The following is a 22889-nucleotide window of genomic DNA, read 5'->3' as shown; positions in this document are numbered from 1 at the left end:
TCTTTCCGTTCCAAGCATTTTCAAACTTGGCAGAGTACACATTCCTCAAAGGACTATGAATATGCCATCTTTCAGGCATTTCTGGCAAAATCATTTTTTAGTTAGCTAAGAAAAAAATCAATATGTAAACACTTGGATTAATAACACTGGAAACAACTTCTAAATGCAGTGAAATATACCTTAAAAAGTTCCGTTCAGCTTTCTTAAAAGTAGAGTGAAAGAAAGTGCTAAAGAAGTTCAGCCCAAGAAACAACTTGTTTAGAAGGGGGAAAAAAAGAAAAAAAAAAAAAAAAGCTGATTGCTTTTGAGCCTCCATCCAGGAGATTCCCTTATGGTCTCTTTCAAAAATGTTTGCAAATTTAATCCTTGGTTGTATGCACAGAGAAAAAAATCTAAACACTCTTTCACAGTGATGCCACTTTTTGGTTCCTCGATGCGTTAGCTTTTCTATGCTTTATATTTTATGACAGTTATAAGTACAGTTTGGATCACCAGTTATCGTGACCCACAACTAAAACCTGTAAGTATGAGTTTAGTAGAGTAATAGAGCGAGTTATTTTACTTCCAGGACTGTAACTTACAAGTAACCTACATTTCTATATAGCTGTTTTTAAGGCACTTTATAAGGAGTTTTCACTTAAACCTATTACTCTGCTAAGATAAATTCAAGAAAATCTTAAAACCTTAGTTTAATAAGTCCCTCACCATACTCTAATTAATATTAGGCTACAAACATTAATGGAATAGTGCTACTCTCACAGCCATGATATTCAATCACGCATTCACTCTCAATCACTTTGTGACACAGACCATCTATCACACAGGAATACAGCACACACACCACAGGTGATCCGTTTGGACCTGAGACCTCTTGCTGCTATTTTTGTTTGGTACTTCCAATGCAAAGGTCAATGCTTTAAATCTTCAACTTCTTTCCTAATTACAGTTATTGGAGCAAAATAACATTAAACTCTAGTATACACTATATACACACTACACTGTGTAGTGTATGCACTGCTTAGAAACAGTTTTCTATACAAATACTTCTGTGTATGTGTATTCTCTTGAGGATGAGATGTTTATTTTTAGTTCTGCATTTGTGTATATCTAAGAAAACAGAGTCTAAAATTACAAACACGACTTCCATCGTCTGTCTGGGAGAAGATTTCACATAGTTAGCAGAGCTTCTCAGCAATATGTCTTCTAGCCTGGAAAAAAATAGTCATCCAATGCTTTTAAGACATGGTGGTCGTATTTATCTGGAGCCAGCAAGCTACAGAGGGGGAAGAGGGCTCCTTTTAACAAGCAACACAAAGAAGCGACTTGAGGCCAACTACACATCTGACCAGGAAATTCTGCAGACTGTGAACAACTCATTGTCCTACTTTGATCTTAAGATAATAATCTGAGTTTGGAAGTGAAATTTCACACTCTTAGCACATTCAATAAAAGAAGTCTACCTTCCTGCTTTCACAGTTCTTTGCAGGCAAAATCTTCACAAATCTGTTAGAAACTGGATTTTCTTGAGTTTAATTGAAGTTTCTAAGTCAGGCCTATCATTTTGCACATGGAATTTACCATTGAAAAAAAAAATGCGACTCCAGAATAAAACGATAACTTCAGCTATTTTTCCCTTTAGTCCAAAGAGTGTTAACAAACTAGCCTACAGTTTTTTTCCCTGCAGCTTACTAAGTCACCCGTGCCCATGGTGCCTACAGAACAAAAATTGCTTGTTGCTGTCCTTAAACTTAGGATGTTGGATCACACACATCCAGATTGCCTAATTATTTCCTTTCCTTTTTCTCTTTTGTCCTGTACCCATCTGTTTCATGATCTTTGTGATAAGAACAACCTTTATGTGCTCCCTGAGTTTGGTACCATTGGGATTATTGGCCTAACTGAAGATTCAGGGCTGTGGTCAGATGACTACGTCCATAATCCTTTGTTTGTGCACACTAGAGCTGAGGCTGAAATAGCTTTGAAAAGTTAAATTTCATTTACTGGACCTTCCCCAGCATCCCTGAGTTATGCTGTACTAGCAGTATTACTCAGTGGCAGGCAGCAATACCGTACCAGCAACACTGCTCTGTTCATAGAGTAGTAGTCTATCCTATTGTCAGTAAGTGTAAACAATGGGAAAGAAAATAAAACATTTTTGTAGGTTCTTAGCCAAGCTATTAAAACAATTGAGCAAGTATTTTATTTTCAATTGCTACCTTGACTTGTTTCTTTTGCTGCAATGTCTTGCTCCACTATAATCATCATGATAAATTACTGAACAGTTCAAAAAACCAGGCTGCAGAAAACAAAAGATGACACCTTCTTGTGATATGAGCTGCATGTTCTATCTTGCTGTACTGAATTAATCATAAACCACATTCAATATTTAAACAATATTTCAATATTTAAAAGGGGGAAAGAGCAGGTGCCTGCAAAGGGCAGATGCTACGAATTTTAGGTTAAATAAAAGTGCAACAATTCTTATCACGTATCATTTCTATTATATATAGCAGAAAGCACAGCCTGCACCTCTCCAGTTGTATACAAGAAAAGCCTTCTTTCCACATTTTCTGATCTGTTCCCGTTTCCAGAATTTACTTCCTATTTTCATTTATAAGAGTTCAGTTTTTAAGAGTTCAGTTTTTCTGACCTTGATGAGATTCTGTAGATTCCACGTTGCTGATCTTGGAGTAATTGTGGATATTGTTACATTTAAAATTAGTGGTGAAACTGCAAAACTAATCCAGCAAGTTGCCCAAGGAAAAGGACTTACCCGAAACTTATTTTATTTTAGAAGCACATATGAAATTCGTCCTCATCTAATATTTAACAGGCAAGCATTTCCAAGTTTTTTTCTCAAGTCTATCAACAAGCCATTTGATTTCTGTGTGAAAGTCTATTTATGATTGAATTAGTAAATGTGGAAACAGTTTGGTAGATGGAATCAGTTAATTGTAAAGTACGAGTATTTTAAAAAGTCAGCAAGCCCTGCCCAAGGCAGACAGGGAAGGAGATGGAGATTAGCAATCTTCTCGTGCAAAAAGTATTTTCCTTACCTGCTTTCCTTCTACAACATTTCCTTTCCTCGTGGCCTTATCTGGTACTGGTTGTGCTGTTAGAACAAATGAGAGACTTTCTCCTTTCCAGCTGGAGTGTTAGTGAGCAACTAATTTACAGTTGCAAATTGCTTTTGCCTCAGACGATATCTTAATGAATGCTACAAATATTTAAACCAAATACCTACAGAAAAGCAAATGTGGATGTACAATAGCTTCCATATTCACTGAACAAAAGTAGATGAGGTGTAAAATTAGTATGTTGTTACATAACTAAAAATTACTTTGTGATATATATCCAGAAGGTGATCAAATCAATTTTGGGTAAAGAAAAACATCTTCACTAGAGCTATAGTGCAGTACTGGACCAAGTTATCCATGCAGGTGGTGGAATCTCCATCGTTGAAGGTTTCAAGACAAAACTGTAACAGATTTGATGTGTCAATAGCTCTGGTCTGAGCAGGATGCTGTGCTACAGAACACATGTACAACTTCCGTCCTTGGAGGATTTCAAGACAGGCTGGATAAAACCTTGGACAATCAGTTTGAGCTCAAAGCCCCCATTCTGACTTGAAGATCTCCTGAGAACCTTTCCCTATCTTATGATGCTGTTATCTCAAGAGTTACTTCCCAGCAGCTATTTCCACAATTCTGTGAATATTAAATCCAGACTAGCCAGGGAACATATTAATAACACTTTCTTTTCCAATGCGATTTTCCAGGCATATAAGAGAAGGAAACAGCGTAGCTTCTCCTCCTCCACAAAGATATACTATATTGCTACCTACCTGCATCATCAGCTAGCATCAGACTGCTAGATCCTCTGCAGAGACCTCTTGCATTTGAGGTAATGAAGGAACTGATCTGATATCTACACTAGCATCATCGATGGGAAACCAGCGAACAGGACTGAGATGTTACCAGGGAATTTCAGGACTCTGGAGCCCACCATTAGTTTCTAGAGTTTTTTTTGTTTGTTTGTTTCTGTTTTTTTTTTTCCCCTGAAATATTTTAACAAGTGCAATATGGAAAGAATGTTAGCAGTCTCTTTTTCTTCTCTTCAGTCTTCCACTCCTGCTCCAAAGATTCCAGTAGTAATATCAGTAGCACCAAATAGAAGATTTATCACCTTCTCCTTTCATTTTTATCTGTTTAAAACATAGAATGGAGTGTTATTTGTTGACGCTTCCCTTTGTGAATGGCACAGGCAAGAAAATTTCACTAGCAATCACGTTTTTGGTATATTTAGGACCACTTTTGGTTATCTTTAGCAACCAAAAAAAAACCTCTTTGACTTCAAGGAAGACAACTTACTGTTTGAGTTAGGCAGTAGATAGTTGTTCCTATTCAGGAACAGAGGGGTCTTGGGAAAGAAAGCTGAGATTTTCCAGAGGCTCAGAGAACTCTTTAGAAAAAAATGCTGAGACCCAGAAGACATTGGGAAGCAAGGCCTGGAGAGCATGAGGGAAAGTTTCCACAAGTAAAAATAACAGAGGAAAACTTCCGGTGTTCTGAAAGGAGGATAGACTTCATTTGCTCAGAAGACATAGCTGGGAAAACTTTGGTGTCTTCTGAAGTGGACAGGTTAAAGAACAAGATGAATGGAACTGGAATGTGAACATCTGATGATGTTTAGTCAAAAACCACTGTGTGCGCAGCCTTGGAACCAAATATTATGAATCCTTTCTTCCGAACAATCTAAGAGTTACATAAACTCCCAAAATAACTGGGAATAGCGTTATGATGTTACCACATGCCACTGCTGGATCTGTCTCCCACATGATCAAGTCTAGATAAGTAAAGACCATCTCCTCTACACCTTTCTGTATAAATCCAAGGCTGAGTAGGAAGATTAAGTTTTGTGACCAAGCCTATATCTATAAAAGATATCAAGAATTCCCCAATCAAATATTGTTATTTGTTTGCAATTTGAAAAGGCAATATCATCTACTGATTCAGAGAAGAGCAGTGTAGGCTGGTGTCAGAGAGCAGTAAGGCCCATCTGCTCGCCAGAATGGCCAGTGGCCCTCAGCAACGGGGCACCATCCCACTGGTTCTGAGCACGGTCAGCAGCACCAGGTGCCCATAACAGTGTCCACCAACAGCCCCAAGCACAGCAAGCCCTGAACCAGGGAGTCCAGTGAGGAGCAACAGGAGGCAGAGCTGGAGACAGGTTGCCCAAGGTGGCTGTGCACGCCCCATCCCTGGAGGATGTGCTGAAATGGGGCTTCTGGCACTACAAGCAGCAGGTCACAGGCCAGAGTCATTTGAGCCTTTAAGAGCCTAGAGCCCTCAACCACAAACATGTTGAGGACTAAAAAGCATTCAGAAGCAATACCATATATGTCTGCCAGCTTTTTTGCAGGTACCTGCAAGTGGCTGCTGCTTTGGGTTTAGGACGCTGAGCTATATGGACCTCTGCTCTGACTAGCAGAGCTGCCTTTATGATTGGTGGCATTCATCAAAGCTGCCAGCATGAACAGAATCAATTTCCACTCCCAGAGAGTTCCCAAATCCTAGGGAGATCACCTCAGTCTTTGAGGGACTCCCTTCAAGCAAGGGGCCAGAGCAAGGCTGGAGAGAATGGAGGATTTATTTAGACAAAGAGAAGGGACTGGGGCACAACTCAAGCAGATCGCTCCAGAAGTGAGGAAGGCTGGAACAAAACTTCCTAAGGAAGTCCTGAGAGAATATTGGTGTGGAGCTAAAGAGGTTGGCTTACTTACTTACTAGGACACTGGGGCAAACTGGAACAAAAAAAGCACAGAGCCTCAGAGGCAGACTTACCCATAACCTAGAAGATTCTGCTTTCAGAACAGAAATTGCAGAACAATTCTGCAAGTGTCTTCTGTTTGCCTCCCTTCTCCCCTTGTTACTCCATTGTAGTTACATGAATCACTACGCTGCTGACCCAAGGAGATTGTTTATACAACATGTACATTCTGGCATTAGACTTCTGCTGTTTCTAAACAGGTCACACATTTGATGCTTTGGTAAGTAAGTATTGATTTTCTTGCAGTAAGCTAACATTGGATACACACATAATAGGGATGGATTTGTTACGCTACTCATTCCCTTATGTAACAGTACTGACTTCAGAGGGACTGTTCATGTTTGAGATGCAGGAACTGATAAGTAATAACACAGAAATCTAAATATTTCTCTGCTCTAGTAACCATTCATTTAAATAGCCAAATCATAGTGGGAAGAGAGAAAGAATACAAAAACACACGTTGACACTTTTTCAGTGACATTTCTACAGGGTGTATCACCATTCTGCAAAGCACTGTGTGCCTAACACACACAGTTCTACATCCATGCTATTTCCAGTGTTAATTCATTTTCTTTGTATATCATTTTACCTTTACTGCCTTTTTTGCACACAGATGGCTGATAAATAGAATCGTAGAATTGCTGAGGTTGGAAAAGACCTTAAAGATCATCGAGTCCAACCGCAACCTAATCATACTACCCTAACTCTAACAACCCTCTGCTAAATTATGTCCCTGAGCACTGCATCCAAATGGTTTTTAAACAGACTTTGTCATGCTGCTCGCTGTAAAAAAAAAAAAAAGAGAAAAGAAATAAGTGCTTCCCCTCACATGAAGAGGTTATGTTCCATGGTGTGGTTTTTGTGGGTTTTTCGGAAGGTGACACTACAGCAGTGTCATGCTTCTAAGAGAACAAGGTACCACCCTGTGAAATACATCTAAGATGAATTACATACGCCAAAGAACAACATGCTTTCATCACTCTTTTGGAAGCCTCTAGAACTCACCACCTCATGTTAACTGCATAGGGCTTTCAAAAAGAAGAATATGATTTTATTTGCATGCATATCTCAAAACAAAACACAGACCTTTTTCTTTGAAGTTCTTCTTCAAAGCATCTTCAAAGGTAGTCTCTAGTTTGCAAGGAGATATACATGTAAATAAATTCAGATTCAATGAACTTTTTAATTTGTTTCTTTAACATGAAAATTATTCCTATTAACACATTCACCCTTGCATCACTTCAGACAGTAAGTACACACAAACACTACCATTGCAATGCTTGCTGATGTTGCCAGGGAAAAAAACAAAACTAACATTGTAAAGGAAGAGGAAAAAAAAAAAAAAAAATTCTAAACTGTGAATCATTACTACAATACAAAATTATGCAAAAGTTCAGCTAAATGGAGATAATCCAAAACATGCTTTTCATCCCCTCCTGGTTCACGTGTGATATCTTTATTTGATTTCAGGTAACGGTGTTATCTGCAATTGGGTTTTTAGTAACAATTCAAGATGATACTATCTTTGATTTTTTGCTCAGAACTTAATATTATCTTTTATCAGAAATTAATTATTCACTATAAAATTGCTTCCACTATGAGAACATTGAATAAAGTCTGATGCCTTCCTGATTATGTGCACCTGTAGGCTTCAATAAACCAGATGTAGAAGTGAAGAATAGACATTTTAATAGCAATTCTAGTGTAATGTATTGAGCAGTGATAACAAATGTACTTCAAGGAAAACATTACCTGCATACTAAAATTTGTGGGTCATTCCTGGGGTGTCTGAGGGAACTTATACACTGTATACACTCTGTTTTTAAGAACAGCTATGTAAGTATTTGATCCTTCATACTAATAGATTAAATCGCAGTAAGTTTGTGGAACCCAAATGCTTTCTGAATATATAAAAGTAATTTAAAAAAAATGTTTACATTTGAGATGTAGAAATCCCTTTTATTAAAATAAATAAATAAATATATATATATATATATATATATATATATATAATATATATATATATATATACATACACACACACAGAATACATTCTATTTCAACTGCTTTGGAAGAAATAGAGAATACTTAGTCATCCTGCAATGTCATAGTCAAGCCTCTTTGCCTCATTCTGTACACACAGAACACCATTAATCACAGGACAAAAAAATCCCTCTCTACACAAACTGCAAGGAAGGCACATTTACTTGCTTACACACCACATAAGAAATGAGAGGAAGGAACACAAACTCTTCAGAAGTTACTTTACTGAAACAGTATTTATCTTATACAAATCTCCCAAATAGTTATAAAAATGTATTTGCAGAACTTGCTTTTTCCATTTTCTATAACCCTCATAAATATGTGGATATGTGTACATACATATATACATATATGTATAAGTGAATGAGGATTCTACTTGGGCAGAGAACTGATGATTGGATTACTGCCTACATGAGTTTTGCCAGCTCTTGTATTTCTGCCACGCACACCAAGCCAGATATTAGAAGCCTTTTTTGTTAAGTAATCAAAAAGATCATAAACATTCGTGCTTTTCTACCTTTCCCTTAAGTCTTGCACTACCACATTTTTATTTAATGTATATGCAGTGTTAAAGACCTTCTTTCTTTTCATGTGTGCTTTTTTTTTTTTTTCCAACGAGACACGTAGTTTTCATGTAAAACCCCCAGACAGCATTTCCATTAGTAAACTTCCAGTTTATCAGCAATAATCTCTGATTCAGATCTCTTGAAACAAAACTGTTGAAAATATATCAGAACTGATTCAGCATCTCAGATCCAAACTGTATGCAGTACTCAGGAATTACTTCTACTATAGAATTGTCTCCAGAAGACCTTTGGTCTCTGTCCTTCACCTGGCAGTCACTGCAAATGCAACCTCCCTTTGGCAGCACCACTTCTGAGACTCAAAGTGGCCACTGAATCTCACAACTGCAACGTCCAATAGAAGCCTTGCTGAGGCTCTGTTAGAGCTACTGGTGCCTTGAAACAAATTCAAGAACTATAAGAAGGTTCAGTATCAGTGCACAACCAGAGAACCAGTTTTTTGATAATAAAGCTGAGACAGAAGCAGGGATACATCTTACCTACACACCCATCAAGCTTCCCAATAGCTCTGAGACACACCATGCAAACACCAGCAGACACTGGGCAATGTTTCCACTCAGAGTGGTGCAGATTTTGCCACCCTTCAGAAATGGTGTGTAAACAACGCCTGAGAGTTCTGGCCAGAAAACATACAGTTATGAATACATGTCTTAGGTGGAAACCAAAATCTCAGTGCAAACAGATGAAATTCAAGTTGATAAATAACTTAGAGATGAACTGCTAAGTTCATTTCTCCAGAAGAAAACTTACCGCCGCAGTGCCAAGCTGCAAGCCATAGCAATGAAGGATGTGCAAAGCATTCAGCAAAGCCATCGATGTCAGGGAGCCCTGACGGCATAAGCAGCGCTTGGAAATGCCGCCGTTTGAGCTCCTCTACAACGAGGGCAGCACCAGGAAACGGACTCTGGGACCTGAACTCAGGAATCTTGTGGGCAGCAGGCACATCCCGCTAACGTCACCTGCAATGATACTTAAAGTCCTGTAAGACAGCTGTGTAAGGTTGGAACTGAGGTCAGAGAAGATAGAAGAGCACGAACTAAATGCAGCCACACGGTCCTCTTCATTCACATTCAAGCAGTAACTGCCCTGGGAGCGCCTACCGAGCTGCATGAGAGAGCAAGGACCTTCTCCGTCCATTGAGTGTCACTTGCGTTAAAAGCGAACGCGACGGGCACGGCACGAGTCACCCCAGCTGTAAGGACACGACTAGTGCGAAACGATGCTGCCCCCAGGAGCACAGAGCCTGCTACTGACAAGAGCCCAGCACCGATAGCAGAGAGATAGCACCAAGCGTGCACAGATAACCTCGTTCCAGTTCTTCTGCAGATGACAACCCCGCAACCAGACGTTCGTGCACGGATAGCCGCACGCCCCGAGCGCAGCCCCCTTCACACCGCACTGAAGCTCCATCTCACCCCTTCCTCACAACACCCGCAGCACTAACGGCCGCCAGGCTCCACTCTCCTCGCAAGCCTCACGCCTGCACGCATGCGCAAAGCCCTCTCACGCGTCCCGTCCCGCCCCGCCCCCGCCCCCGCCCTGTACGGGCAAGCTCCTGCCGCGGGGCACTCTGGAGGCGGTAGTTCTCCTTCCCGCCACGGAGGAGGCGGGGCTCCCACGATGCCTCGCGCGGCCACGTGACCTCGCGCCGAGCTCGCCGCTTCCGTGGGGGCGGGGTGAGGGCCGGGGCCGTCCGCAGGTAGCGGGGCGGGGCTGGCGCGGGGCGACCGATCAGCGGTGGCCGCTGGCTGCTAATGGGGTTGTGCTCTTCGGGGTGGCTGTGGTCAGTCGGGAGTGACGCTGCGGGCTGTCCGGCGCTGGCCTGGGACTAGATGCGTCCTGCCCTGAGCTTTGGAGGAGGTGTTCTTCCACGTGAGGAGCGGCGCCCGGCTGTTGGATCCCGCTTGGAGAAATAAGCGACTGCTCGGCCTTGAAGGGACTGAAGCCCCGTTGAGGTGCAGTGTGATGTTTCTGTGCCTCGTTTTCCTTCCTTTCGGAGGATAAGAAATCGGTCTGCAGGCTGTAAGTCAGAGGAAATGGAAGAGAGGAAAATCAAGAGGAGAAGCCCCAAGTCATCCACCGCCCACCCCGTGCAGGTTGCTAACTCCAAGAAGAGCTCTGTGCCGGTCAGCAAAAGCACCGCCTTTTCCAATCCCGCCCCACAGCCGCCGGGGCAGAAACCAAAGCTAAAACGGTAAGCCTTGCAGGCTCGATGGAAACGAGCCACAGCCCTGCCAGTGCAAGGCAGCCTTAAGGGTGTGTAGGCTGACAGAGAATGAGAAACGAGAGGTTCAGGCTTGTGAAAATAACCCATTGTGTCTTTAACTAAGCAGATTGAAAAAATAACTGTGCTGTTGTATTAAAAACAAAGGAGGAAGCTGTGCCATGCTTCTCTTGTACACTTTCTATAATTTTATGTAATGTTGTAGGCTCATACTGATAATTATTTAGTTGGAGATTTGATAGTCTGGTGTGATTGGTCAGATACAAGAACTGGGTGAAAAAAATTGATAAATATGTACCTCATTATGGAGATAGCAGAGCCCCAATCATACAGGTATGAGGAGCAAATAAAGTATTTGATGACTGCAAGATTGGAACTAGGTAATAGGGCAGGAAATGAAGGACATGAGTTGAACAGGATGAGCTGGAATAGGAATTTGCAGATGCTTTTGTTTGGGGATCTGTCAAAGACAGCACTAGTATTTAGGCCTCGTGCTTACAGAGGGAGGCATTCGGTTTTAGTAAAGTACAATTTTGGAATAGTTTGTGTGTTATTGATGCTGTGTGTATTTCCATTTGAGCGTGTTAATTTTGTTGCTTGTTAGAAAAATACATTTGTTGGCCATGACAGAAACAGTAGATTAATGAGTGATGAGAAGTTTTTAAAGTGAAGTACTAGCTGGAGGGGGGCAGGGGAACTTACTGAGCTGTAAGCACCGGGAAACACTGGGGATATTTCTACCATAAGCACTTCAAAGATGACATGATTCAGAGCCCGTTGTATTTCCACGGATAGTACAGTTTCATCAATTACCCGTGAGATAACTAACATATACACGCCTATCTCTAATATCTAAAAGGTATTATAGTTCTGCAGGCAAGAACTAATCACATAATACAACAATTCAACAGGTGTATTTCCTGAAAACATGCTACTATTGTTGATTTATTTCTTCAAATCACTCTTCTGGAACGTGCTACCAATGTGGTTCTTGTAGTACGGGCTGGAGATTCTACCTGCTTTGGAAATAGCTTCTAGGTTCTGGAAGATGTCAGCGCTCAAGTAATCACACCATTTCTCAGACTTTCCAAGTGGGAATGGTAATTGACATAGCAATGTGAGGACAGATTGTTGCTACAGTAGTGATATAGGGGTACTTTCGTTTCATCTGCAAGAATGTAAATGAAATACTTTTCCTGGGAATAGTACTATATTGTATTAAACTTAAGATGTATTTGGAAAAAATAGGTGGCCTTTCTGGCATACAGACATTTCTATAACTCTGAAACTGAAGTAGAAATATCCAAAGATAAATCTCAGTTGAGATCTTTACAGAGAGAGTGGTGAGGTGCTGAAACAGGCTGCCCAGAGAGGTTGTGGATGCCCATCCCTGGAGGTGCTCAAAGCCAGACTGGATGGGGCCCTGGGCAGCCTGGTCTGGTATTAAATGGGGAGGTTGGTGGCCCTGCATGTGGCAGGGGGTTGGAGATTCATGATCCTTGAGGTCCCTTCCAAACCTGGCCATTCTGTGATTCTGTGACCTGTTGCCCAGAGATGAACCAGCATGGATAACTATTGGATCATCACTTAGTTCAGCATATAGGCAATGTCTATATGACATTTACAGACATACAAGCTGTTATTCTCAAAACATGGGAAGGAATGGGTTTACTATGCCGTAAACCCTTTGTCTTTGCTAATTAAAGCCTCTTCACTAAGCCTGCAACTTTCTTCTTTTTTTCTTCTTTTTTTCTTCTTTTTTTCTTCTTTTTTTCTTCTTTTTTTCTTCTTTTTTTCTTCTTTTTTTCTTCTTTTTTTCTTCTTTTTTTCTTCTTTTTTTCTTCTTTTTTTCTTCTTTTTTCTTCTTTTTTTTTCTTTTTTTCTTCTTTTTTCAACTGTCCCATGGAGTTCTGAATTTTACTTCTTAAGCTCAGCTTTTCACTGAATCAGATTCTGAACTGGCTCACCATGAGTCTGCAGAAACACTCAGCCTAATGTGAGAAAGGCTGTCTGCACACATGCATGGACAAATGAGGGATGAAAACAGCCTCCTACCTGAACTGCATTAGCATAGGATGCAATCTAGAGATAGAATGTGCCACTTCTCACTGGTAATTGCATTTAGTTGCCATATTCATTGCATGTTCATTTGTGTTTATGCTGCAATATAATCTTTAAGTTAAGATGGCTATTACGTACGTGTGCCTTTCTTTTTTGATGTTTTCCACCTTTAACAGGAAAGCAGACTGGAAAAAATCCTTATTTTACAGTATCAAACTATCGAGATAGTGATTTTTTTTTCTTTATTCTCAGTACAAACTTGTGATCCATTTTTTAATTTGAATGGAATAATTGAAATATGCATTTTCATTTCACAGCCCAGTTGTCAAATTATCCTACATTTCAGATTCTCAAAGAAAGTGAAAGCAGGAAGTAACGTTATTGTTTAACCCCTTCATTTCTTCAGAGTAATAAAAGAGAAAGCCAAACCTCCAGGAGGAGAAGCAAAAGGGGCACAGGCAGCACCAATCCAGCATTCGTTCCTCACAGATGTATCGGATGTCCAGGAAATGGAAAGGGGACTTCTCAGCCTCTTAAATGACTTCCACTCTGGCAAACTTCAAGCATTTGGTAAGTGCATGAATTGCCTACGTATAATGGTTGCCTTTACGTGATGGTAACATTTGCAAATAAATGTGCTATACGGACAAACTGCTGGTTTAATATTAGCCTCTGCTATATGAAACCAAGTTTAACGTAACTTAATAGGTCATACCAGTAAAGTGTATATTCTAAAAAAGCTGTTAAGTGGTTCTCAGAAATTCAGGACACCATAACACCAGACAGAATAACAGAAGCTTCAGTAGTGAAAAAGGAAGAAATAAGCTTATAAATTTGAACACCAGAGTTACCTTCTGCAATGTAAAAAGCTGTTGACTTCACGTTTCCATTTGATCTTTCAGGTTTCTTTCTCTAATGCTGTCATTTGTCCTCTTAGGAAATGAATGTTCCATAGAGCAAATGGAGCACGTGCGGAGCATGCAGGAGAAACTCGCCCGCCTCAATCTGGAGCTGTATGGGGAGCTGGAAGAACTCCCTGAAGATAAAAGAAAACTAGCCAGTGACTCCAATCTGGATAGGCTGCTATCAGATGTAAGTACAGAGAAAGCAGGAGACGCGGAACTTGGTCCCCAGGCTTAGGCTCAGGAATAGAACAGTAGCGGAAGGACAGTGATTCTGTGCACAGGTTATAGCCTAAGAAACTTACAGTTGAGGAAAAGATAGTTTTGTAATAAGTCAAGACATAAGCCTTACCTACTTCATCTTCATTTTGAGAAAATATGCTGTGTTGTGGTGTTCTTTTTGTATACTACTGCTTGATTTAGCGAGTGGAGCATTCTGGTTCCACTGTCTGATGCCAGTGTCTTTAGGGACTGCTTATGGATCGGAGAATGATGATCATTTTCCTGTGGCCCTTCTTCTTACATCTGTAGAAGGCCACGCAAGGAACTCAGATCTACATATTCTACACTTTCACTTTCTCCTTTCTGTAGTGTGCTTAATTGCTAAAACGTAATTCTCATTAACAACTAAATTTCAAATGTTATTGTTGAAATTGTTAACATTTCTTGAGATAAGCAAATTTAAATTTCATTCTGGGATTTATAGAATTCTGTATTTATAGAATTCAGCGCAGGTCAGTTTTGTACAAGAAAGTAATCCATTTCAGCCCAAACCGTTAATGATTTCCATTGTTGTTTTAATATATTTATTTCATTATATCAGCATCATCATGGTGTCTGAAATGCCATTTCTGATCATTTTAACATTTACATTGCAGCTGGAAGAACTGAATTCATCTATGTATCCTTTTCCTTACATACTTATTGTGCATTATAATTATTAACTATAAAGTTACACCCTATTTCTTGAGTAACTGGTGTCTGTCTTGGAGACAAATCATCTCAAAAATGGCCCTTTTTCAAAATTAGTACCATAACTTAGCTTGGATTTTAGGTTCCTCCTATATCTAAGTTACTGGATTTTAACACTTAATTACAGGACTTTTTTTGTATAGTGATTTATTTCGCTAGAATTCAGCGCTTTAGACAATGTGTTGATTGTAGATGACAAAGCCAACAGTGTCTTTTCACTGAGAAACTCTGGACCAAACACACACACACAATCATGTTTCTTTTGTATTATTCAGAAACGTTCTGTCCCACTGATGACTGAATTCTATTACCTTTTTTTTTCTTTCTTTCCCCCCCCATAGAAACATTATCACTGATTTTACTGTGAACATTGGGCTAATTGTTATTTCTAGAGCTGGACTACAGTTGCATTGATTACCTAGCTGAGCTTTGGTAACAAATGCATGCTCTTAGTCCATTAAAAAGATAAAGCTAATTGTCTTGGCTTGCATTTGACACTGTGTTTTCAATAAGCTGAGAATACATACAGGTGAGAAGTGTTGCATTCAGTCTAGTTATTTCTGATTTTACAATGCTTTGTTTGCATTAAGTGGGACTTGAGATACAGAGAATATATCAGTGCAGTATCTGGTGAGAAGCTGTACAAGGCTAGATCTCATGAACATTGCAAATAAATACAATACCATGGAATAACAATAAGACTCATCTGCCATCCCCCCTTCATCTGCCAGCTAAAGCTGGAGGTAAGCAATGCTTAAATCTCAACGAGGAAGATTAACAGTTAGCTAGTAGAACTCAGTAGAATTGAATTAATCTGTTCTGGTGCATGCCTGTTACAGGACTAAGTGTAGCATAGCTTGATGTAACGTTGTTATCTTATATTGTATCTATATGTGAAAACATTATTCCTTAATGGCGTGCTTCAGCCAAAAACTACATTTAGCAGATGCTCAAGATATTCCAAATAGCACCACGGGCTGAAGAAACAGCTTTCTCAGTTTGGGTTCTCGCATAAGCTTTTCTTTTGTGTTGTTTTTTTTTTTCCTTGCCACTGGAATCTGGAATTGGTAGCTTTTAATTATTTATTATTTTACACAATGAAGAATGAAAGTGCAAATCCAGGTGTTTACTTTTGCACATTCCTTTGAAGACTGCATTATGTCAGGACTCGGTTCTAGAGATTTAAGCAGGCTGTTGTGATGGCATGCTTTATATCATTGCCTTATTTAATAGGAAAACACTGGGAAACACAGAAGTAAATTTATTCTGCTGTATTGTTCATATTGTTGCAAATGATGTATAAGTTCATTAGCATTTCTCCAAATTTTGTGAAGGTAATGCTGTTGTTGCCTTTCTGATCAGTTCAGAGACAATCTGCACACTACACTTAGTGTGTTTTGTTGACCAGTGCTGCCACTGAGATTTTATTGTTAATAAAGACATTTTAAAAATATATAAGGTTTTATTTGGAGAAGTTATCTATTCAGCTGTGTTAAGAAAGAGTTCTTGCATGGTCTGAATATTTGCAGGGTTTACTTTTTTCATTACTGTGAATAAATATTATTAGTTCTGTCACTAAACAGAACTAGCATGCATGCTAGAATACATATAATTTAATTAAGTCCTGTCACATTCAGAAATTCAGTAAGGTCATTGTTCAATAAATCTGTTATATGTAATTTTGCAGTTGTTCCTATATTATAAATGATCTGGTAGAAGTAAATATCATATTCACAGCCAGGGGAAAAAAAGCCTGTATTAGTGTAAAATAATGCTGTCTTTAGATCCAGAATTTCTATCTTCACTCAAACTATGCCTTTGGTTTTAAATTTTTTACATTGTTCTTAAATAATACACCGAGATTCTATATTGTACATACTTACAATATGAGGATAAAAATCATTATTCTTCTACTTAAGAACAAAGCATCTGTCTTTTGTAGGCAAGCCAACAGTGAATAAAAGATACCAAACTGGAGAAGATGCTTCAGCTTTAAGACAGTTGAAAATTCCATTAGCTGCAGCTCCACACAAGGCACCAAGTCTGCACTGTGAAGCTGAAGAGAGGAAGGTTTTTTGAACACCAGTGTGCTGTGGCTTTAGCTCCAAATTCAGCTTTAAATACTTATATTTCCTACCTCATCTTACAAGCATATCTCAACGGTGAGCCAGTACGATCCCAAGAGACTCTTCCTTTAGGATATTCTTGTTCTCTTCACTATTTACCTCCTTTTTTTAAGATTCTTTAGGGGTTTTGCATACTGCTTAAACTACCTCCAAGTCCCGGACCGATACTGGATACATACTCGTGATGTTCTGAAGAACAATTTAGAACTAGAATATAACATGCAAAATGAGACCTAGTTATTTGTCTTTCCTCCTCTTCAGCTAGGAACTTTTCACTGTCAGTGCTATCACCTTGTGTTTGCGTACTTCAAAACATCAAGCAAAATTTGCAGCATTAGTTTTAGCTTCATACCTCAAGAGATATTAAGACCTGATACTAGTTAGGGTGGCAGAAGTCATTATAGCTGCATTTAAACAAGCAAAATTACATTCCCACTGCTAACTTCGATTCAGGAAGAGAGGAAAGCAAAGCCCTTGGAGACTGAGCATATCTTCACGTGGTAACAAACTGATCACATTTCTAAGCTCTTGAGTTACTTAGTGTAACATATCTGCATCTGCACACAGCCTCTTGCAATTATAAAATTACATAAATTGTAAGTGGCTACAGAAAGTTAATTTGTTACCTTGTTTCCTGAAGAGTTGTTTATGGAGATAAAAATGTATTAATCTTGAATGTTTCCTACTCAGAACATATACAGACAGTGGAAATGATAGTCAAAAAGAGACACCATTTCCTGCATTGCCAGTCTAGATTACCTTACTCCAAGAGACTTCTGTTGAACACCAATGAGCCAAAAAAAGAAAATAGTAGTTAAGAAAGATTAAGAAAAAGACGTCTCCTCCAAATCCCCTTTTCTTAGACAAGTCAGCATTATTAACTGCCTCTTTCTTCAAAAGTAGTGAGACAAAATGTTTAGACAGATCTTCTCTTCAGCAGATAAGCAGGACACTAAAAATAATGCTTATGTTTTGACCTAGGCAGATAATCACTGATTTTAATTTTTCTGAGCAAGTTTGTTAAGATGTCCTGTGCTGTCTCCCCGCAGAGTTATGTTTAGAAATTCTTGTGTGAAGTAAAGGCAGCAAATTCTTCAAGGCATGATTCTACTAGCATTCTGCACATTTGATTTTACAACTATAGAAATGCAAGGGTACAAAAATCAAAGGTATAAGAGCAAGGTCACCTGAAAAGGTGAAAAAGCTCAGCTGGTTAAAAAATTGGATCATTATCTTAGATAGATTTAGTCTCCCAGGGGTCCTGTCTCGGGACTGGTGCTCTTCATCAAGAGCTTAGACAGCAGGATTGAGTGCATCCTTAGCAAGTTTGCTGATGATGCCAAGCTGAGCGATGCAGTTGATGCAACAGAAGGAAAGGACGCCATCCACAGGGACCTTGAGAGGCCTGAAAAGTGGGCCCATGTGAACCTAATGCGTTTCAACAAGGCCAAGTGCAAGGTGTTGCACTTGGGCTGGGTAATCAGACTGGGAGAACTCATTGAGAGCAGCCCTGTAGAAAAGCACTTGGAGGCGCTGGTGTGAAAAAGCTAGACGTGAGCCTGCAGCGTGTGCTTGCAGTCCAGAAGGTCAGCTGTATCCTGGGCTGCATCAAAAGGGGTGGCGTGATAAGTTCACTGTCAGTGATCCGTGCCTCATGCAATCACTCTGTCATCATCACAGAACATGAAATTTCCTACCAAAGATAGCCTGACTTGCTATAAAAAGACTTGCTATAAAAAGTGAGAATATTAAATAGGAACAAATACATACCAAATGCTCTGTTCACTTCCTAGAAGTATCAAACAGCACACAGTATGAAACTTAGCAGTAGGATCAAGAGATCAGACCAGGCCAAACTGCACAGTAAATGGAAAGATGTTTTAATATATAAGCATCAATAAAGCAGAACAATCTAAACACAATCCTAGGTTTCAGCTGGCTCATGGCAAGGGACTGTCACACTTTACCAGTTGTTGTGCTCATGAAGCAGCAAAACTTCATCTGATGTGTTCTTGGCAATAGCAGGCAAAGCATTTACAGGAAAGCCAATAGTCATATCTAGAAGAAAGAGTTGAACACACCCAACTGGTGAGAGGACTTTTTAGCTATGCAGCACTCCTCAGGAAATAGCCTAGGTCCAGGAGATGCTCTCCCTCCAGTGGGGGGCCTTATATGAGCCCAAGGTGACTTAACCCTGGGTCCACCCCTTCTGGTCAGGTGGGGAGCACAGGTGCAAACAATTTGCCTGGGTCAGACACACCCCTTCACCAGTTCAAGCCCTGACCTAGCAGTTTCCCTACACGAATTGGTTGGAGTAAATGCAAACAAGCTGCAGATCACTGTTTTCATTTGTACATTCCACTCTAGAAAGATTTTGTATTGTGGCTAACAGGTTGGTTGCACGTTTGCTCCTTTGTTTTTTGTGAATGCGCTAGTATTACATGAAGTTAGTTTGTAATAAAAAATTTCAAACTACGACTGTTGCATATCATCTCTACATTGTTACACCATATTATATCATTAAAAATTGTTAAAAGCTTGTAGGACAACAACAGCAAAATACTGTGCCAAACCATGCCTCTTCAGAATCGCTTCAGAAGAAATAAAAGGGTGCTTCTGTTTTAATCTTGCAGACAGACCAAATTGAATCAGTCTCTTTAAAAAACTGTGTTAGGTGTTCAAAATACAGGAGATAATTTCAACACAAAATACAGAATGACTCAGAATGCAATAATTAGTAAGGGTGACAGAATGCACTGCACACCAAAAATGCGGATGTCTGTGCTCACCTGATGAGGCTTTCGTGCACAAACACCTCAACAGAGGATCTCAGCTTCTTTCTTCATCCTAATGAATTAACACGTCTTTGCCTTCTGAAGCAGTTGTAATCACCATCTTCTGTGCCAGAAGTCCTTGCAGTTGATGGGTTGTAAAATCCAATGTGCTTTAATGGAAACCACGAGGGTTTTACCCACAGAATGTGACTGAAATCTGAAGTTCGCTATAGACTTGTTTCCTAAGGCAAGGCTGCTTGTCTGTAATTGAGTTTGATATCTATTCATTACTCTTTGTCACTCACATTTGAAAGCTTTACCACCCTGGGAAGAGATCAAAGTGTGCAAAGTACGGATTTACAAGGAAAGTGACCACTAGTCACTTATGCTTTGCAAACATGAAAATTCTAAACTTCCTGCTTCCCATATGATGACAGCACTGTACGGCTCTCCATTCTTAAACCTATTAAAATATAATATTAAAACAGATTGGCTGAACTGTGCCAATATTCATAAATCTGAAGTATCACTTTGTTAGGTATTGAATCTGTCCTTCTGCCAGAACAGCCAGGTCTTCGATAGCAAACCGAACATTTTACAGAACGCTCCATTACTTCCATAAACGTATTTAGTGAAGTGTTGGTGAGCTGGATCCCGAGTAAGAGGACCCCCACCACAAAGACTCTCTGGGGAGGGTTTTCAGAAAAATTTTCAGAGCGTGCATTGGAAAGCGCAACAAAACCTGACCACCATCAGGCTTGGCAGGATTGCAACCTCACAAATTAAAATGCTTCTCACTCTTCGCTGTCTCTCCCAAGTGCAAGAAGCCTAACAAATAGCAGCAGGGTGCAGCAGTGGGAGATTCAAACATATTTACCACATCACTTGGAAAGGCAATAATGGCACACACTTAGAAGAGCAAGGAAGGCAGGTTCTTCTCATTAATACCCAACTTTTTAACATGATTTAGCAAGCACTGTCTCCACATAGAATTTGGGAAATATGAAAAAGATGCAAACTTTAAAATGGCTCCTCTCAAGCAGGGTAGTATCAGGGAGATTATTTTTTTCTTTAATCTCCAGCATTTGTATGTGCTGTGCCTGCATTAGCTGAGGCTTTGCCCGTTCTGTGAAACACTGAGCGAGCTATGTCAAGGCAAGCGGGCTGGGAGGGGATGGAGCCAGCACAGCCTACAGAAGTATCCCCACTGCACAGTGTTCTGCTCAGCAGTGTGAGCTCAGGGAAGGGCGGAGGAAGGTCATTACTGGTCATAAACAGTTAAAGCAGCTCGACATTTATTTTGTAGGGTCAGGCCAGTTCACCTTTGATGCCATCAGCTAAAATAAAATAAACACTGTTTGAGAGTTGGAATAGACTTCAGCTGATAGGTTAACGAACTTTTTCAGATAAAATGACACAAGTAAAACAGTACTACTCAACACCTGGAGGGAATAACAGCCTAGAGTTACAACATTTGTTCTCATGTTAACAACTGTGATGTGCTAAAATATTTATGCAGCGTTCAGTCAGGTGATTCTCCTGTATCTAATACCATTGTGTTCCTCTTTTCATCTCCCCTGATTGGAACCCTTATTCGCTGTGTCTCCTGAAGAGCAGCTGCTGAATGCACTTTGTATTGCCAAGGTGAAATATAGGAGAAATCAAGGGATTCTCTGCGCTGATCTTATAACCTTATATGCCTTATAACCTTAAGTAAAACTGAGCTTCCTCTCCTGCAATCTCCAGCACAAAGGCAGATTTTTTCCTTTCAAAACTACCGATATGGTTAAATATTTGAAAAGACATCTGTTCGCTCTGCCATGATTGGTATATTCCCAGCATATTCTTTAGTTATTGACTAAATGCAAATCTGGATCCCGAGAAGCATTTTTGAGATATGAATTTCTGCATACATTGTAGCAGATGAAAACAAGCAGGAAAACAGACAGAGAAATGCACGTATTTCTGGAGTAATTGCTACTTTTTCCTAAGCAGGTGCCTACAGAATTCTTATTTTTGAATATGTAAAGCCGAATTCAAAGCTGAATGCCTAGATTCCTCAATGAGTACATCATTTTGATTCACAGACTTTTAGCACCAAATAATCCTTCAATCCTCTGTTGTCCTTTGATTTAAAAACAAACAAACAACTAAATCTACCTTTTCAACGAAGTCTGAAACAGCCTAGTATGCAATCTTGAAGTAAAGTCTTTTAATCCCATTAGCTAACCATAAGAACTTCAGTAAGAATACACTGCAGTAATGACAAATGATTCCCAATCAGGCATGTTGAGCAGTCAGGAGACCCTAGCAAGTGTTCGTATACACAAATGTTCACAATTCACAGCAACTGTTGTAGCACTCATTCCACTCCCACCTCCAACTGTATGCCAGGAGTATATCACTCATGTTGGTGTCTCCTTTCTCAGAAGGCAGCTGTTCTTTCAGATGTAGTCTCTTATTTATCTTTTGAATGGATACAAGAGGCAACAGATTCCTTGTAGAAGAAATTCCTGATTCCAAGTGTAGTTCCCTACTGCAATATATACATTGAATGCATTCTGCTGCATGAACCATCTATAACCTCTTCTATCAGTTTAAATGCAGTCTTACTTGAGCCAAAAAGAGAAACAGTCAGATCTTCAATGTTAGATGAAAAAAAACCCCATAAGTCAGTATTAAACCCTCTCCTGAAATAATCAAATTTCAAAGAGCAGTTATTTCAAAGGAACCTGTGGAAAAAAGAGTCTGTGCTTTCCACTGGTACTGTGTACGAGGATAACACCATACATTCTCCTTTGGCTGTTGACAAAGAAACCTTTTTAACATTGTTCCCATACAACAGCTACAGTTAGTAGCTTCCACTTCAACGAATATTAACAGAACGCAACCATTTAAATTATTTTAATAGAGAAACAAGTATTAGACTTTCATGTGCTTTATTTCTAGATAGCTGTACTATTAGTTCATCAACTGCATTCCAGCTAAACATGCTGGAATTCTGCTTATGTTCATTAAGTTGCATGGCTCTAAAAATGGAATTCTGAAGAGTAAAACTGAATATTCAACAGCACATGAATTGCTTTATGAAGTACTTAAACTACTTAAACATGAAGGTATGTTGAAAAGACTTTTTAATTAAAAATCTTCCAAAGAGTAAGAACTGCACTGCTATTTCTCACTGGGGAAAATAAGACTGTTTCCTGTTTTGTTCAACTAGAAACAATCAGGAGAACACCGATACTTTTTTCTTTCAGGTAGAAATTATTTTGAAAACATAAAATTGCTTTTAGACATCAACTCTGAGCATAGATGAATCCAGGATAAGCAACTCAACTTGTCTTTGCCCTAAACAGAAGACAGCAACACAAGAC

General features: G+C 39.6%; 1 protein-coding gene and 1 long non-coding RNA gene across 2 annotated transcripts; one reads left to right on the top strand and one right to left on the bottom strand.

Moving 5' to 3' along the window:
- Nucleotides 1-8079: 8079 nt before the first annotated feature.
- On the bottom strand, nt 8080-10100 carry LOC146544981 (uncharacterized). Its single transcript, XR_014881380.1, has 2 exons — nt 9207-10100; nt 8080-9072 (listed from the first exon to the last, which is right to left on the bottom strand). It is a non-coding gene; the product is annotated as an uncharacterized LOC146544981 (long non-coding RNA).
- Nucleotides 10101-10167: 67 nt separating this feature from the next.
- On the top strand, nt 10168-19216 carry CCDC28A (coiled-coil domain containing 28A). Its single transcript, XM_010707259.3, has 5 exons — nt 10168-10650; nt 13148-13311; nt 13679-13833; nt 14522-14544; nt 15542-19216. Exons 1-5 carry the CDS (start codon nt 10493-10495, stop codon nt 15594-15596), a joined length of 555 nt encoding a protein of 184 aa, XP_010705561.1. The 5' UTR covers nt 10168-10492; the 3' UTR covers nt 15597-19216.
- Nucleotides 19217-22889: the final 3673 nt, after the last annotated feature.

The sequence above is a fragment of the Meleagris gallopavo genome, chromosome 2, assembly GCF_905368555.1.
Source record: "Meleagris gallopavo chromosome 2, MGAL_WU_HG_1.1, whole genome shotgun sequence".
Lineage (NCBI taxonomy): Eukaryota > Metazoa > Chordata > Aves > Galliformes > Phasianidae > Meleagris > Meleagris gallopavo.
Note: the sequence above shows the minus strand (reverse complement) of the source record. Positions and strands in the feature narration are given on the sequence as shown.